This window comes from Pimephales promelas, chromosome 13 (genome assembly GCF_988280905.1).
Source record: "Pimephales promelas chromosome 13, fPimPro1.hap1.1, whole genome shotgun sequence".
NCBI classification, from domain to species: domain Eukaryota; kingdom Metazoa; phylum Chordata; class Actinopteri; order Cypriniformes; family Leuciscidae; genus Pimephales; species Pimephales promelas.
The window spans coordinates 6343989-6361488 of record NC_142781.1 but is presented as its reverse complement, the minus strand read 5'-3'; the positions used below and the strand labels follow the sequence as shown (position 1 = coordinate 6361488).

At 40.3% G+C, this 17500-nt stretch overlaps 1 protein-coding gene and 2 non-coding genes across 3 annotated transcripts; all 3 read right to left on the bottom strand.

Moving 5' to 3' along the window:
• Positions 1–224: 224 nt before the first annotated feature.
• Positions 225–306, bottom strand: trnas-aga (transfer RNA serine (anticodon AGA)). The gene has a single exon. It is a non-coding gene; the product is annotated as a tRNA-Ser (tRNA).
• An 8276-nt stretch (positions 307–8582) lies between these two features.
• Positions 8583–16259, bottom strand: LOC120466725 (uncharacterized). Its single transcript, XM_039655309.2, has 4 exons — positions 14246–16259; positions 13970–14043; positions 13689–13761; positions 8583–13482 (listed from the first exon to the last, which is right to left on the bottom strand). Exon 4 carries the CDS (start codon positions 12970–12972, stop codon positions 8806–8808), a length of 4167 nt encoding a protein of 1388 aa, XP_039511243.2. The 5' UTR covers positions 12973–13482; positions 13689–13761; positions 13970–14043; positions 14246–16259; the 3' UTR covers positions 8583–8805.
• Positions 16260–16610: 351 nt separating this feature from the next.
• trnah-gug (transfer RNA histidin (anticodon GUG)) lies at positions 16611–16682 on the bottom strand. Its single transcript has one exon. It is a non-coding gene; the product is annotated as a tRNA-His (tRNA).
• Between the last annotated feature and the right edge of the window lie 818 nt (positions 16683–17500).

The following is a 17500-nucleotide window of genomic DNA, read 5'->3' as shown; positions in this document are numbered from 1 at the left end:
AGTAGGCAGTCTTTTTACTTGGTGTCTTGCAGCGTCGCTGCCCATTGTCACATTTACTTCTTTTTCTAAAGTTTTAACAAGGCCTCCAGCCTAAAGCAGGCGCATGCCGTCAAACGTAGTCGGCAGTCTTTTTACTTGGTGCCTTGCAGCGTCGCTGCCCATTGTCACATTTACTTTTTTTTCTAAAGTTTTAACAAGGCTTAAAGCAGGCGCATGCCATCAAACGTAGTCGGCAGGATTCGAACCTGCGCGGGGAGACCCCAATGGATTTCTAGTCCATCGCCTTAACCACTCGGCCACGACTACAACCTGGCTGTAGCAAGCTTGTCTTTTTACTTGGTGCCTTGCAGCGTCGCTAGAGAGAATGAAGGGCGGCAAGTGTCACTTTGAGTGATTTATTGCCCCCCATAAAAATAAGCCCCGCCCCCTTTTTTACCCCTCCCGCTCACTTCCGGTCTGACCGCGTGATCGTGGGAAAATTCCCACGGTCTCCCCTCCTCTTCCCACCCACCAACACCCCTTCACCACCACCACCACTTCTGGACTGGTCACGTGATCGTGGGAAAATTTTCCCACGATACGGAACCCCTCACCACCACCAATTCCGCTTCTGGAGAGGTCATGTGATCGTGGGAAAATTATCCCACGAACCACATTTGATGATGTACTTTTACACAATTACACACAGTTTAAAAGTATTAAATAATATTGATTATAATAATAATTATCGATGTTCAAACACTAAAATGTTAAATTGTTTAGACGTAAAAATAAATAATTAATAAACGTTATCAAAATGCATATTAAAACAGCGTGTATTTACATTACATCAAACAATTATTAAAGGATATCAAAACTTAAAAACATAAAAACTGACTTACGTTCTGTTTTGTTGGTGAAAGAAGAACAAAATTATCCCGTTTAAAGATTAATCACCTCCAAAGATTTATCCGGGTTTAAAGATCCATCAGCAAAGATTTATCCAACAGCAACGCTTTATCCAAAAGGTATATATCCAAAACTTTAGAGATATTCCAAAAGTTATCCGGTTCAAAGTTGTGTAAATGTAATCCCGGGAGCCCAGCGAAACACATCCGTACTCTTACAATCCCAAAGTTAGAATGAAGCTTCTGGCAGTCACACACTGACCAGACGTAAGCTCCACCCCTAGAACCCGCCCACAACACGTGATGAAGAGGGGCGTGAAAATAGAAAGTTCCCACGCCTCTTCATACAGGACAGAAGGAGGAGCATCCTTGTAGCTCCTCCCAATTCTACAACCATTAATACCATCCCACGCAGTCATTCTATCTCAAAACACTCAACATGTCTCAAGAGGATATCACCTCACCAATCCCCCCTTCCGGATCTGCTGGTGGATATGCTACAAACGGATACCCCCACCAAAGCATCGACTGGCTAAATAAATTTTGTACGGAACTTGGATTTCACAATCTCGCATTCCTCACGAGCTACGGGACTGGCGTTTGTGCTGCCGCTGCTGCTGCAGCTACTGTTGCAGCCGAGACTCCAGGCACCACATCTAGTGACGAGTTGGACGGGTGCCTTGGTGATACTGGGCACCGGATTATAAAAGCAGTTGTTACCATCATACTGGAATATCTGATTGATAAGCAAATGAAGAAGGATTGCGTTGGATGTACCGTAGACCATCCGTCCCAAACAAGACATTCGTGCCTGTTTGAGCCTACACCATATTATTTTTACAATTGTTTTGACGAAATCCGTCTGAAACTCCTCAAACCTGAGCTGAAAACTATCTTAGCTCAGGCTTTGAATCTGTACGGGGCTACCCCACACCTGCAAAGAATTCAGGGAGCTGTGGAGACCATTTTGTTTGAGCTCAAAGATGAGATGTACATTGTGGAGCATCTGGCATCTATCAGGCAGAAGCTAGTCGACGAAAGCTGTGAACAGATCGTATACAACGCTGTTGACAACTGGAAACACGTTGATGCTGAAAACCTCGATTCTACCTCAGTTTGAAGATGGGAAACTGCTGCACCTCCTGGATAGCCAAACATTTCTTTAAATCATATGTAAAACGTGTGATATCAAACTTGCTGTACAAGATTATCGATGATAATCATGCAACAGGTGATAACGTTACTATGGTTGATAAACGTCTGACAAATTTATCGAATCAGATGAACGCTGTAAGAGGGATATCAAATCAATGGAATAATATGATAAACATGTCCGTCAAACACATACCTTGCACGACTATCAACAACATTCTTGAACTGATGCCTGAATGCAAGGAATCTCTTAGAATAGGAAATATATTAAGTCTTTGTACGTATGTGACTGATGTTTGTAAATTGTCAAGGAATGAATACCCCGATGTTTGTAAAATGATTGATATTTTAGTTGAATACATGTTGGAGAAAAATTTTGAAATGTGTGTAAATTTTATTTTGATGTTCGGATGATCCGTGTAGATATCTGAAATAAAAATCTGTGTGACATCAAGACAACGGGTCATTATTTTATGAAGAGTGACAGAGATAGTAACATGTCAGAGCTAATGAAAAAAGTTTACTATAACCCCTCAAGCCCCGGAGCTTTTGGCGGTAAGGACAGATTAAAACAGGCTGTGTTACAGGAATACGGCGTAAAATTAAATGATAAGGATATTAACGAATGGTTGTCCAAACAGGACGTATATACGTTACACAAGACTGCACCAATAAATTATAAACGGAACCGTGTAGTCGTATACGGTAAGGATCATCAATTCCAGGCTGACTTGGTCGATATGACCGCATACTCAAAAGAGAACGATAATATTAAATTTATTCTTACAGTTATCGATGTGTTCAGCAAGTACTCATGGACACGCGCATTGAAAAATAAGACGGGTCCGGAGGTGACTAAAGCTTTCGAATCTATCTTGAAAGAAGGACGCGTACCGATAAAGTTGCAAACAGATAAGGGGACAGAGTTTTTCAATAAACATTTTCAACTACTGATGAAAAAATATGGCATACATCATTTTGCCACAGCAACCGATTTAAAAGCGTGTGTAGTCGAGAGGTTTAATAGAACTCTAAAAGGACGGATGTGGAAGTTTTTAACGGCTGTAAACTCCAAACGTTACTGCGATATACTGCAAGACCTGACAGAGGGTTATAATTGTAGTTATCACAAATCCATCAAAATGCGCCCCCTGGACGTTCATAAAGAAAATGAGACGGTAGTGTTTAATAATTTATACGGTAAAATACGTAAAGAGACACCCGTCTTTAAATACTCTGTAGGGGACGTTGTTAGAGTCTCTAAAGTCCGAGGCATATTTACTAAGGGGTATGAGCAGAATTATACGGAGGAATACTTCACCATAACCGCATGCATTCCACGTGTCCCTCCCGTATACCGGTTACAAGACTTAGATGGTGAAATCATCGATGGATGTTTTTATGAGGAAGAACTACAGAAAATTATTGTTAGTGATGATAAAACATTTAAGATTGAGAAGATTTTGCATAAACAAAAACGTGGAAAAGTCACGTACGTCCTAGTCAAATGGTGGGGTTGGCCCTCCAAATTTAACAGTTGGATAGCTGAAAAAGAGGTGATGGATCTACAGGGTCCGTTAAAGCCTTAGTGAATTCATGACAGACGTCATTAAATAATTACCATGGCCGAGGAAGGATTCTACGTCACGCTTCCGTGCAACGCTTCGATGAACATCTACCCTGATAACAAAATATCTAATTACAGAACTAGATTGGCTAGAAGTATAAATTTAAAAGGTCTGTGGGAGGTGGCATTGGTTGAATTTGAATATCCATTGACGTGGTATACATTTAATGAGGATGACTCTGTTTTTATTATTGTCTGTGATCAACGTCTACTACAGAATAACCACGAACTGAGCGATGTAAGAGGCGATGCGTTTCAGAATGCTCTAAAATTATCAACGAGTCGGAATACGTTAAAATGCGGGTATTTTGAGGATGTACCCATTTTGCTCAGGGATATAAATGTCACTCTCCCCCAGAGGGTACGTCTCGCCTACGACCGTATAAAGAATAAGGTATTTCTCAAAGCGCCCCCAGGGACTTCGTTGACATTTTATGGCAAACTAGCGATCATCCTAGGTTTAAAACCAGGGGTTTCTATAGAAACTCTAAACAGTTCGGATGAACATCAAGACACACACATCACATATGCGCCATTCCAGGCTGATATAAATGCCGGATTCTACACGCTATATGTATACACGGACATAATCGACTATCAAGCGGTTGGGGATGCCTATGTACCTTTATTAGCAACTGTATATATAGATGGTGAGACTAACAAAACAGTCAGTGTCAGATACGACAAAGCTCATTACGTACGTGTTAATAAGAGCTGCATCTCAGAGATCTCTGTTGATGTAAAAGACGATTTAAACCAGGACGTACGTTTCACCTACGGAAAGGTTGTTACCAAACTACATTTTAGACCTGTGAAACACCAACCGTTTTAAAATGGCTCATCACGCACCGTACAAAGTGGATCCCGAACGCTACATATCATACTACAGGGCTCAGGCAGGTAACGGTCTTCCGGGTTACGCAGGGGGCGGAGTTATGTACGGGTCCGGTTTTGCTTCAGGAATCGGTGGTCTTTTTAAAGGCCTTTTTCGAATGGCAATGCCTTTTTTTAGAAGGGGGATCAGTATAGCAAAACCACATCTAAAGTCAGCCGCTAAAAACATAATGAGTGATGTTGTCACCAGTGCTCTAACAAAGTCTTATAATAATAATGATGAAAATGGACAGGAAGGCCATGGTCTGATGGTGATGTCACGTAAACCACCGGGTACCCGTATGAGAAGAGGGCGTGTCCTTGCTGTAAAGAAGACCAGGCGTTCTAGCAAAACACACTCAGTTACAAAAAGCAAGCGAAGAACTAGCACGAAACGGGTGAAAAGATCTGCAGATTTAAAAAGACGGGGTATCACTATTTTCTAAAAATGTCTCTGCTACACTGTATGTCTGATGAGTGCATTAAATCAGAGCTGGATCTGTTTACGGTCCCTTTGACACAAACAGCTATTGAAAAAAATATGTATGTGGAGATATGCCCCGTGTCAGCTTTAACAGACGCATCACCCATCGAATTCTTTATAGCGGGGGCCGGTGAAGATTACACAGATCTGAATAACACGCTCCTATATACGCGCGTCAAAATAACCCTACCGAACGGAAATGACATTCCTGACGGAGCGCCTGTGGCTTTAATTAATTACCCTGGATCGACGATTTTCTCACAGGTTGACGTCTCTTTAGCTGACCGGCTCGTCAGTAACAGTAGTAATACGCATCCCTACAGGTGTCTCTTTGAGGCCCTCGTTAATTATGGAAAAGACACTCTCGAGAGTAACTTTTCAGCGGGTTTATTCTACAAAGATTCTTCGGCTCACATAGATGCTACGGATCCTGGAGGGGCGAACGCGGGATTAACAAAGAGAGCAGCGTTCACAAATGCCAGTAGTGTTGTAGAACTACTAGCTCCAATTCACAGCGACATCTTCTTTCAGTCTAAATTATTATTGAACGGAGTGGATATACGGATTCGGTTAACTCGTGCGAAAGACGAGTTCTGTCTGATACGTAGTGACGCCATCAATTATAAGCTTAATATACTGTCGGCTTCACTTTTTGTGAAAAGAGTCACCGTATCCCCTGCAGTGCGTTTGGGACATGCGCAAGCTCTTCTCTCGACCACAGCTAAATATCCCATAGATAGAGTCTGTGTGAAAAATTTCTCCGTACCGGCAGGAGCACGTGTATCTAACCATGAAAATCTCTTCCTCGGGCCGCTACCGAAATCCATCATTTTGGCCATGACGGAAAACACCGCCTTTTCTGGTGCTTATGACAGGAATCCTTTTGCCTTTAAACATTTTGACCTTGAATATTTGAGTCTGACCTGTGACGGGACCCAGGTCCCTTCGCGTCCCTTTCAACCAGAATATAATAACGGGTCTGCCGTGAGAGAGTTTTATCAACTAGTGACAGCCACGGGTCGGCATCTAAAGAATCAGTCTATGATCATAGATCGTGAAGATTTCCTACACGGATACACTCTCTATGCCTTTAATCTGACACCCGACGAGGAATGTGGTCAACACGTTTCATTGATTAGATCAGGAAATATTAGATTAGAAGCACGCTTCAGAGTACCCCTCGCACAACCAATTAACATTTTAATATATTCAGTCTTTGACTCTATTATAGAGATATCAAATCGGAGACAGGTGTTCGCAGAGCACTACTGAATACAGCTGTAATGAATACTGTGCAACTGACGGGACTGATGGATAAAATTTCCTGTAACACAAATTTTTTAGGTGTACTACCGTGCGATTACCTACCCGAAGACCCTTTAAAGGATACCCCTTGCATGCTAATTTCGAATACACAATCTTCAGACGAACCGGGGGAACACTGGATTGCCATATACATACGTCGAGATGGCGTCGCCTGTTTTTTTGACAGCTTTGGTAACGCACCGGATGCAGATTGCTTTCCTGCATCTTTTCATAACTTTCTAAAAAACAATTCTACGGTCGTTCAGTACTCGGGCAAACAAGTTCAAGATTATACTTCTGATACCTGCGGACAACATTGTGTGTTTTTTCTGTATTATATATCAAGAGGTTATGAATATGAGAATATTATAAAAATTTACCATAATGATTTGTTAAAAAATGATGTCATGGTCTCTCTCTTTGTGAAAAAATTGAAACCTAGTCTCTGTAATGGTAAAACATTTAAATGCATTCAGTGTGTACAGTCCGGTAAAACATTTCAGACGTATTAATGTGATGTATTGTTTATGTGTGTGATGAATAAATAAAATTGTAAAACAGATTAAACATTTTCTTTTTCTTTATTGGTATCAGACATTAGTATACAACTTAAAAATACACTTACATAATTATGATATACACAAATTTACATTCAATAATATTTGTAAAACAGATAAACATCTCCAATTATATCGATGCAAATAATTCTTAAAAATCTAGCCATTGTTTTGCATCTAATTTAGGTGACTTATCAGATGTGTCTGAAGAGGGACGTGGTGGTGTGTTACGATGTCTTCGTTTTTTCAAAGACCTTCTCGGTACATCTTCAAAACTATTCCCTGTTGTTTTTCTTTTAAGTGAATCAATCAAGCATTTAACATGATGGTTACTTATAGTTGAGTGAGGTATGTTTAAAGAGGAAAACGCTTCGAGAAATTCATTCCATCCTGTCGGTCTACGTTTGTCATGTATCGTTTGAGGCATTGTTACGCTTTTCAACAGATCAAGCATATGAGATCCTGCAATGATTTTCCCTTTATAAACAAATTCACCGGCGTCTGTCCATGAAGACAACTGTTTGGCCTTAGACATTTTATCCAAAATGTATTTTACATTTTTCAAGCTTCTCTGAGGGACGTTGTTTAGCACCTCTGATACGATTACGTCTTCAGTGACGGGTGCTTCTTCATTTTCGCCATCCTGACTCGGCACTGTTAACGTTAAAGCGTTGCTCTCCACATCGTTGTGCTTTGACACAGACAGAAATCTCTGTAACATTTGTGTGTATAGTTTTACTTTTTCATGCGGACCCAGGTCATGTCTCTGTAATATCTCCCTTATAGATGAATCCAGGTTTTCCTCCACGGACGTATTGATATTTTCACGTGGCGGCGCATTCCTTAGTCCATCCAATTGATGCTTTGGTACAAGATACAATTTTTCAGTATGCTGCATTTTTTCTCTTCAGATTCAGTTTCTAGTTATCAGGCTAGTTATGAAAGGTAAGGCTATGCTTAGGAGAGGTAGTAAAAAGCCACCTTTTTGGTTAATCATACGTCTTTTTCTTGCAATATTGATCTTTTTATTAGCAACGTATTTTATTTCGGTCTTTCTCCTTTTTAAAGATCCGAGCTGTTTTGCAGTTAGAGGGATCTTGCCGTGAAGAATATTGAGGGCCACTTCACACAGAGCCAGTATGAGTTCGTCAGGGGCTGAATGCAAAATAACCTTCCGTTGTTTGGGCGAGCTCTTGTATAATAACTTTAAAAGGTAAAGATTTCTGGAAAGTCTCGAACTCATTTTAAACTCCCTTCTGGACGTAGACCACAGGATAGTCAGACAGTAAATCTGTTCTGAGCCGAAATCTTTCAGGAGTCTGTGTTTTATAATCTATTAGCAGATAGCTGAAAGGAAGACTAGTTGCATCCTGGTAAGCTTCAATAAAAAACTTTGTATTACCGGGAAACATCTGACGACCCAAAACACCTATCTGTTGCTTATCTCGGGGGTTTTTAAATATTATTAAATAATTTGCGTTAAGTCCTATTGTTCTGGTAGATTTTCCCTGGAAAAATAGATTCTGTATCAGTAGCAAACAACTCATATTTTTATGATGGACGTATTGCGTAAATATCTTCTCGACTTCAGAATTGGACGCTGCTTGACCCATAACGTCGTCCAGAATTAATAGGGATCTTTTACCAGGTGGGAATAATGAATCATCATCCAATTTCTTTGGGATGTTTTCAATGAATTTAATATCAAAAGCATGTAACAGTTCATCATATAAAGGCTGCCAGCATGTATAAATGTACACATAATTATCAAACTTCACAGAACACATTTTGTCCGAATTGTACATTAGAGTCTTTACAAAAAAAGTCTTCCCACTATTGCTTGGGCCGCTAATAACAGCCGAAAACGGGTGTTGCAGTCTGCAGTCAAAAACATCTGTTTCACACATTTTCAAAGTATTGTTAAAACCCGTAAGGCAAGGTCGTATAATCTGGTTGGAGTACTCGCTTATTGTACACAAGTCTGAAACTTTTCACAATTGATCTGTTGTGCAATGTGAAGGTCCTCTTATTACGTGTAATGGTCTCTGTGCGGGGGAACAGCTCCTGAGTGTCACCGGTCTCTACATACGCACAGACTAACCCTATCAGACTCTGTAGTGTGACTATCTGTGCATTATTTGCGTTAAGTGTAATACCCTTCGCTTTGAGACACGTATGTCCGTTTGCCGTTCTAAACCCATATGACTTGGGACCTGATGATGCAAACTCAACCACAGTGTCGCCTGTCGCTAATTCGCTCGTTAATTGACCGAGATAAGATCCTGTCTCGGGAATCCAGTCGCCGTTTTTTGACACAAAGATCACAGAATCTGTATCTGCGTACAACACACGTTCGCCTAATTTATCCAAAAGATTATACAGCTCGAGTCGCGCGTAAGCTGTGGTGAAAGCGCCAATAAAGACATTAACGTCTCGTGTCGGGCACGGATCGCGTTCTGCATAGGACCACTGAATCAATGCCACTGAATCAGATACAAACGAAAAGTGTTTTATAATTCGGCCGGCACCTCCAAAAAGACACTGTGTGAATTCTTCAGGCTCTGTCAAAAGCTCTGTGGTAGGCAGATGAGTCCTGAGAGAGAAGCGGCCCCACAAAGTGTTCAAAATAAGCTTGCTTATAGATCGTTTTGCGGGGTTATGGGCTATATTAGCGATGTCTAGCTGAACGCCCTGTTTATCCAGATAATCATCGACATAAGACTGTTTGTCCGCATCTGTCACTACATGTGAGGGGAAGCCTGACGCCTCCTGTTTGGATTTTAGGAATGTTTTGACGTAATCGGTAAACAATGTATCAGTCGACTGCGAAAAATGCCAGACCTCGTGTATTTTGATCACATGATACCCGTGTTGAATAGCTCGTTGTAATTCAACGCTGACCCATGTAGCAGTGATACTTCTGTCGACATCAGTATGACTGCATTGGGGGTCCTGAATCTGATTCTCTGCACAAGTCCTGCATAAAGGAAACATTAGTTTACCACCGCATCGATAAGGCAGAACAGGATGAAATAGCTTACGAGGCGGTAGCACTGTCGCTTTAATTAACCCAAAATAATTATCTATTTCTTCAAAATCCTCAAAAATAATCTTCGGGTGTCCGATAGGATAAGTCTTACTCGACTGTACGTACGGGTAGAGCGATGTGAAATCATAATAATCCACTCGTTCATCATCAGCTGTTTTGTGGTACAACTTATACGCATTCGTACGTCCACCAAATAATGCATCCCGGGGTCTGAGCCTCTCAGGTGCTTCGTAAGATTCCATAAACTGAATGACATCATGATTTGTTTGTTTAGCATGATCCCATTCGCATTCCCAGATAGTAATCACTCGTAAGGAATACACTTTACGAAGTGTTTCTATCTTTTCATCCGATTGCCTTCTGAGAGTACCAAACGATACTTTTGATAAAGGCTGAATTTCTTCCGGCTTAAATCGACAATCGTGTCCATGGTAAAAACAGCCCAAGAACTCCAAGGCTGTTTTTACCCCATCAACAGACTCATAATAACCATCAACATGATAAGGTCCGAAGGCTTGCTCTCCGTGGTTTAAGGCATGCTGCACGGGTACACAGTCCTTACTTTTAATAAATTCTAACCACTGAATTGACGCGTTGGAGTACGTTTTGTATTGATTAATGTATGCGTGACTATGTGTAAGTGCAACTGTATCCCGACTCAAAAAGTTTGTTTTGAATACTTTCATGCATGTTCCGGCCAATGTCACAGATTTAAACGGATCAATGTTTGTACATTCGATGAATTCTTTGCGATATTTTATACAGGCCTCTCGAAGGATCACAACGTCATTCCGACAGTAAAAAGCAAGCTCTTTTTCGAAGTCAAAGACATCGTTCAATACACATGTGTACCACGAGTCAAATCTGACACGTTCGATTTCGCTCATCGTTTCATAACCGTAAAGCTCTTTTGCAGGATAGGGACCCACATAATTTGCATTCTCTAATCTGTTGAAATGATGTGGAAAAAAACCCTTATCATTCACCGTCAGGTTTAATGCAGCCGGGACCTTTTTAAGCGAAAAAGGGAGAAACTGGAAACTGTCCACGTATCTTTGTCTAAACGCCGCATCGTACATATGTAATATTCTACACCCCTGCATAATAACCTTTGGAGTTATGCCTTCGCTGCTAAAATACTGTAACAGAATGTAGGAATCAAACCCCGAAGCATTGTGAGCTATGAATGTGTAATCATTGTATTTTGGACGTCTGAAATGTTTAATCAGACGTGCCACACAATCTGTGCCTCCAGCTTCAAACGTCTCGCCTGTCTGAGTCATTGCACATACAAAATTAGCCACATGTTTATCATCCTGGTACATAGTCTCAAAGTCGTAATAAATGTATTTTTCATCACACATTTCAGACTTTAGAGGCTGAATGTAACATTCGTGACTACCTTCGCTTGTCAAAATCTCGTTGCAATGTACACAGCTCTCTGGAGAGCACTTGTGTGGTTTGGTTTTATCACCAGATCTTGCAACCCTATACAATTTTTGACATTTAGTGCAGTATTTTATAGTGTCACATTGCGATTTTTCAACGGATGTACGCTCTTGTTTATGTGCTTCGTAACAAAAGGTGTTTCTGCAGTATCTGAGGCAGTCTGGGCAGTGTTTATAGTTTGTGACATGTGTGCGACATTCGCTTGTACAGCAAATATTACAGACATATTTGCATTTATGCAGTCTCCTATCGTTGAATCCGCGGTAACAAAATTGACAGACATAACTAGTGCCTAAGAAACCTTTCAAATTTTTGATCAGATAGTAATGCGATTCATGAATGTATAAATTTGCGGTCTTTGGATGTATTTCATCTGTGTTTTTGTAGACCTGTACCTTTCCAGTGCAGTCTCTGTGAAAAACTACAATTTTTAAATTTAATTTTCTCTCGAAAATGTTCAGATCATGAAATCCTATTTTATCGTGCGGTGCAAATCCACACGATGTGTGTATGTCCATTGCTGATTTTTGCAACTGTTGATCTGTGAATGTTGGATTCAAAAAGTATGTCAGACAATAACTAAGACACATGTTGTCGTTCAAATTCATCGGACAAAATAAATGCATTTTATTTCGTTTGATAGTGTCACTGATGGCCATGTCTGTGATTTTCCTACGTGCGCCGCCACCCCCCTGATGATCCATAGCTACAGAAACTCTTAGAGATAAAGAGTTGTCTGTTGACACATCTCTGTTGCTTTGTGCAGCGCGTTCAATTTGGTCAATGAATAATGATGGATCATGATTGCTTTCTGGTGTTAACACAGCATTTATAGACGTAGGTAAGCTGTCACCAGTTAGTGCTATATTCACATAGCCCGTATCGCCGGCCGTCAGTTGAGAAAAATGCACAATCTCGTTTAAAATATTGTGTAGACGATGATTAAAATCAGCCAAATCGTTTGTATCTATTTCACGGAGATTCAGTGTCCTTTGGATTTCAAGTCCGTTGAAACGTGGTCGAGGGGTTATTACGAAGTCGCCTACACGTCCTCCCTCAGTCGTCAGCGTATGAATTTCGTCCTGACTAAGGCCCATATTAGGGAGCTGATGATTATAATTCGAAAACCCATTACCGGACTGGATGGTTTCATGATCATCATCATCCCCGTCTAGCCAGGATCGCTGTTCGGCGATAAGATTTTGCAATCTTTCCCTAACTGAAAGTCCCGTAGTGTCCAGTGCGTTTAATTGTTCACTTATTAAACAACGCAATTGTTCATTATTTCCATCATGTCTCGACATGATACGTTCGTCAGAGTCGATATTAGGAATGTGGTGATGATGATTCGAAAACCCATTATCGGAGTGGATGGATTCATCATCACCCATGTCTAGCCAGGATCGTTGTTCGGCTATAACATTTTGCAATCTCTCCCTTACTGAAAGTCCTGTAGTGTCAATTGCTCTTAACTGTTCACGTATTAAACGTTGCAATAGTTCATTAGTACTGAGATGCCTCGATCTTATGTGTTCTACATCTTCGTCTGAGTCTGACTGCATATCAGTGTAAGATCTTTTAGAAGCCATTTTGTTTTAATGTGTTACTAGTAGACTATAAACGAATACTCCAACACCATCACCATTCATAGATAATAGTAATAGCTGATGGGTAATGTTTAACAACAAACCATAGCAGTATTACAAATAACAGTCAAATTAATAAAAACAAATAAAAAGTAATCATCAAATATGAAAACTAGAGAATGTAAGATTTCAAATGATATGTAGTTTGTCAAGATTAGTCTAGGTAATGGTTTTTGGGGATCCCACCGCTGGGGTTGGTGACGCTGAAGAGATTTTAATAACAACAACCCATACTATTATTACAAATAACAACTGTAAAATAACAGTCAAATGAATAAAAATAATAACAATCAAATTAATAAAAAGAAATCAGTAATTATGATATATTGCATAACTTGCGTTGTGTCTTTTCCATTGATAATCTGGATAACATTCATTTAAAAGGTGCTTTGTTACCAATATTAGTTGCTGTCAGGGGTTTCACGGTTGTCCTTCAGCGCGGTTAACAACAACCTGTTATAGAAATAACATTCAAATTAATAAAAACTAATAAAAAGTAATCATCAAATATTAAAACTAGAGATAGTGAGATTTCAGATGATATGTAGTTTGGACTTAGAATACATTATTACTGAATATAAAGGTAATCTACAGTCCGTACCAATAATACAACAGTCAGGTGAATAAAGTCAAATCAATATTTGTATAATATTTGTTACCTTATCAGCTCAGCTGTTGTTCATGATGTATTTCACGATTCCCCTCTGGTGTTAAGGATAACAACAGTTCACGCTGTAATAGAAATAACAGTCAAAAAACAATCAAACAAATAAAAAGTAATCATCAAATATTAAAACTAGAGATAGTGAGATTTCAGATGATATGTAGTTTGGATTTAGAATACACTATTACTGAATTTAAAGGTAATCTACAGTCCGTATAATAAAAATAACAGTCAGGTGAATAAAGTCAAATCAATATTTGTATAAATATTTGTTACCTTTATCAGCTCAGCTGTTGTTCATGATGTATTTCACGATTCCCCTCTGGTGTTAAGGATAACAACAGGTTATGCTGTAATAGAAATAACAGGCAAAAAACAATCACACAAATAAAAACTAATTATCAAATATTAAAACTAGAGATTGTGAGATTTCAGATGATATGTTGTTTGGACTTAGAATACACTATTACTGAATTTAAAGGTAATCTACAGACCGTACCAATAATAAAAAACAGTCAGATGAATAAAGTCAAATCAATATTTGTATATTACCTTATCAGATGTTGTCCAGAACGCTTTTTCACGATTATCCTCCCGTGTTTAAAAACCGTTACAAGTTCTCTGTTTACATCCACTTAACGTTGCGCACCCTGTTGAAATTATAAGACTTCATGTCTCGGATTTCCTTGTGGTGAATGCATGATATTCCACAAATGCCGAAACGACATAATCCTCAAAATCCAATGAGCTGTTTTCGTGATTCAGAATGAACAAACCTGATGATAAATCCACATATTTCCTCGCGCTGGAGAGGACACTGATAAAACACCCAATGACACGTTTTGTGGATCAGACGCTATGATTGAACAGATCGGTGATAAAGCACATAATCCAATGAGCAGTGCGATGAGGAGATCATTGATAAATTCTCATATTTCCACAGGTGTACCCAGCGTTGATAAAACACATAATCCTTACTGTTGTGATGAATGCATGATATTCCACAAGAAACGGCATAATCCTCAAAACCCAATGAACTGTTTTCGCGATTCAGAATGAACAAACATGATGATAAATCCACATATTTCCACACGCTGAACAATGTTGATAATCCGATGAACTCCACTTTTAAATTAAGCTCCCAAATTAACACAATAATAAATCCGTATAGATCCAAAATTCAATCCGCGGACCTGATCCTTAAAATCCACACTGTCTGCACTCAGTCTGTGAGCTCATGGTCTTTTAAAACGGACGCGGCCAGAGTATGGGAGGAGTTTACGTGCGAGTGTGTGTATGTGTGGACCAATCTGTCGCTCGTACAGGTAGTGAATAGAGCGTAGACCAATCCACCGTGCGCGCGTCATCTAGGGCGTGCAAGGAGGAGGAGTCAACCCCTGGGCCCGTGTGCTCTGTTCAGCGGTTGCATTTCGGACAGCTCTTCAAGGTGAGTGGTCGCTTTTCTCAGAGCTAGCGCTGACATGTGCTGTGATTTTTCTCACACCTCTTGTTTGGGAGGGATCTAAGAGGCGGAGCTTGAACCAGGTCACAGTAGAGATGTTGGATATGTCATTGCTCTCTCTGACTTCGGCCTGTTAGGACGTGCTTTCTTGGGCTCCCGGGATTACATTTACACAACTTTGAACCGGATAACTTTTGGAATTATCTAAAGTTTTGGATATATACCTTTTGGATAAAGCGTTGCAGCCGGATATACCTTTTGGATAACCGCTGCTGTTGGATATATCTTTGGAGGTGATTAATCTTTAAACGGGATAATTTTGTTCTTCTTTCACCAACAAAACAGAACGTAAGTCAGTTTTTATGTTTTTAAGTTTTGATATCCTTTAATAATTGTTTGATGTAATTTAAATACACGCTGTTTTAATACACATTTTGATAACATTTATTAATTATTTATTTTACGTCTAAACAATTTAACATTTTAGTGTTTGAACATCGATAATTATTATTATAATCAATATTATTTAATACTTTTAAACGGTGTGTAATTGTGTAAAAGTACAACTTTTGCTCCAAAATGTTATTTTTGTGAATGAAAACTTTTTTAAAACAGATGTTTTATTTAAAAATGGAGTAATTTACTAAATAACGTGTAAAGGAAAAGACCTGTACTGCGTTTTAATGATATAAATTGACTAAATGGTTTTAAACAATGCGTGTAAAAGGACCATTGTTTAATAAATAATAAAAACATAACCTATATCTGTTTTCTGTCATCATTAAAGTTTGAAAATGTATTGTTTTTCCATCATTTTGAACATTTTTACATTGAACAAGACAGGTGTAACAGGTGTACAGTCTGGTACCGCATCAGATGGGGTTCCGTATCGTGGGAAAATTTTCCCACGATCACGTGACCAGTCCAGAAGTGGAGGTGGTGGTGAAGGGGTGTTGGTGGGTGGGAAGAGGAGGGGAGACCGTGGGAATTTTCCCACGATCACGCGTTCAGACCGGAAGTGAGCGGGAGGGGTAAAAAAGGGGCGGGGCTTATTTTTATGGGGGGCAATAAATCACTCAAAGTGACACTTGCCGCCCTTCATTCTCTCTGTCGCTGCCCAGGTGCCTTGCAAGAACTCAACAGCAAAACGTAGCACTCGACAAAAAAAGAGGCTCTAACGCCCGAACCGGGACTTGAACCCTGGACCCTCAGTTTAAAAATCTGATGCTCTACCGAATGAGCTATCCGGGCTCTTGCTTGAGAAAGTGTGCGTGTTGCGTGGGAACGCTCATAAAAATTAATCGTATAGGCTGAAATGAAAAAAAAGAGCCTTGATCGCCCGACCAGGGACTTGAAACAAGGACGCACCGGGTAACAACAAAAAAAGTGGTCTGAAGGACGGGGTGGGCAGAGGTGGTAACTTGGAGCTCAATTTCAAAGCCACCCAGAAAAAGTTGCCGTGACCCGGATTCGAACCGGGGTTGCTGCGGCCACAACGCAGAGTACTAACCACTATACGATCACGGCGAGCTACCGGTCTCCTTGACGTGTGGCTCATTAGAAAAAGCTTGCAGACAAAACTATTCCTTGCCAACATAACTCTTTTCAAGGGTAATATTGTCACATTTACTTTTTTTTCTAAAGTTTTAACAAGGCCTCCAGAAGGTTACAGCCTACAGCAGGCGCATGCCGTCAAACGTAGTAGGCAGTCTTTTTACTTGGTGTCTTGCAGCGTCGCTGCCCATTGTCACATTTACTTTTTTTTCTAAATTTGTAACAAGGCCTCCAGCCTAAAGCAGGCGCATGCCGTCAAACGTAGTCGGCAGTCTTTTTACTTGGTGCCTTGCAGCGTCGCTGCCCATTGTCACATTTACTTTTTTTTCTAAAGTTTTAACAAGGCTTAAAGCAGGCGCATGCCATCAAACGTAGTCGGCAGGATTCGAACCTGCGCGGGGGTACCCCAATGGATTTCTAGTCCATCGCCATAACCACTCGGCCACGACTACAACCTGGCTGTAGCAAGCTTGTCTTTTTACTTGGTGCCTTGCAGCGTCGCTGCCCAGGTGCCTTGCAAGAACTCAACAGCAAAACGTAGCACTCGACAAAAAAAGAGGCTCTAACGCCCGAACCGGGACTTGAACCCTGGACCCTCAGATTAAAAATCTGATGCTCTACCGAATGAGCTATCCGGGCTCTTGCTTGAGAAAGTGTGCGTGTTGCGTGGGAACGCTCATAAAAATTAATCGTATAGGCTGAAATGAAAAAAAAGAGCCTTGATCGCCCGACCAGGGACTTGAAACAAGGACGCACCGGGTAACAACAAAAAAAGTGGTCTGAAGGACGGG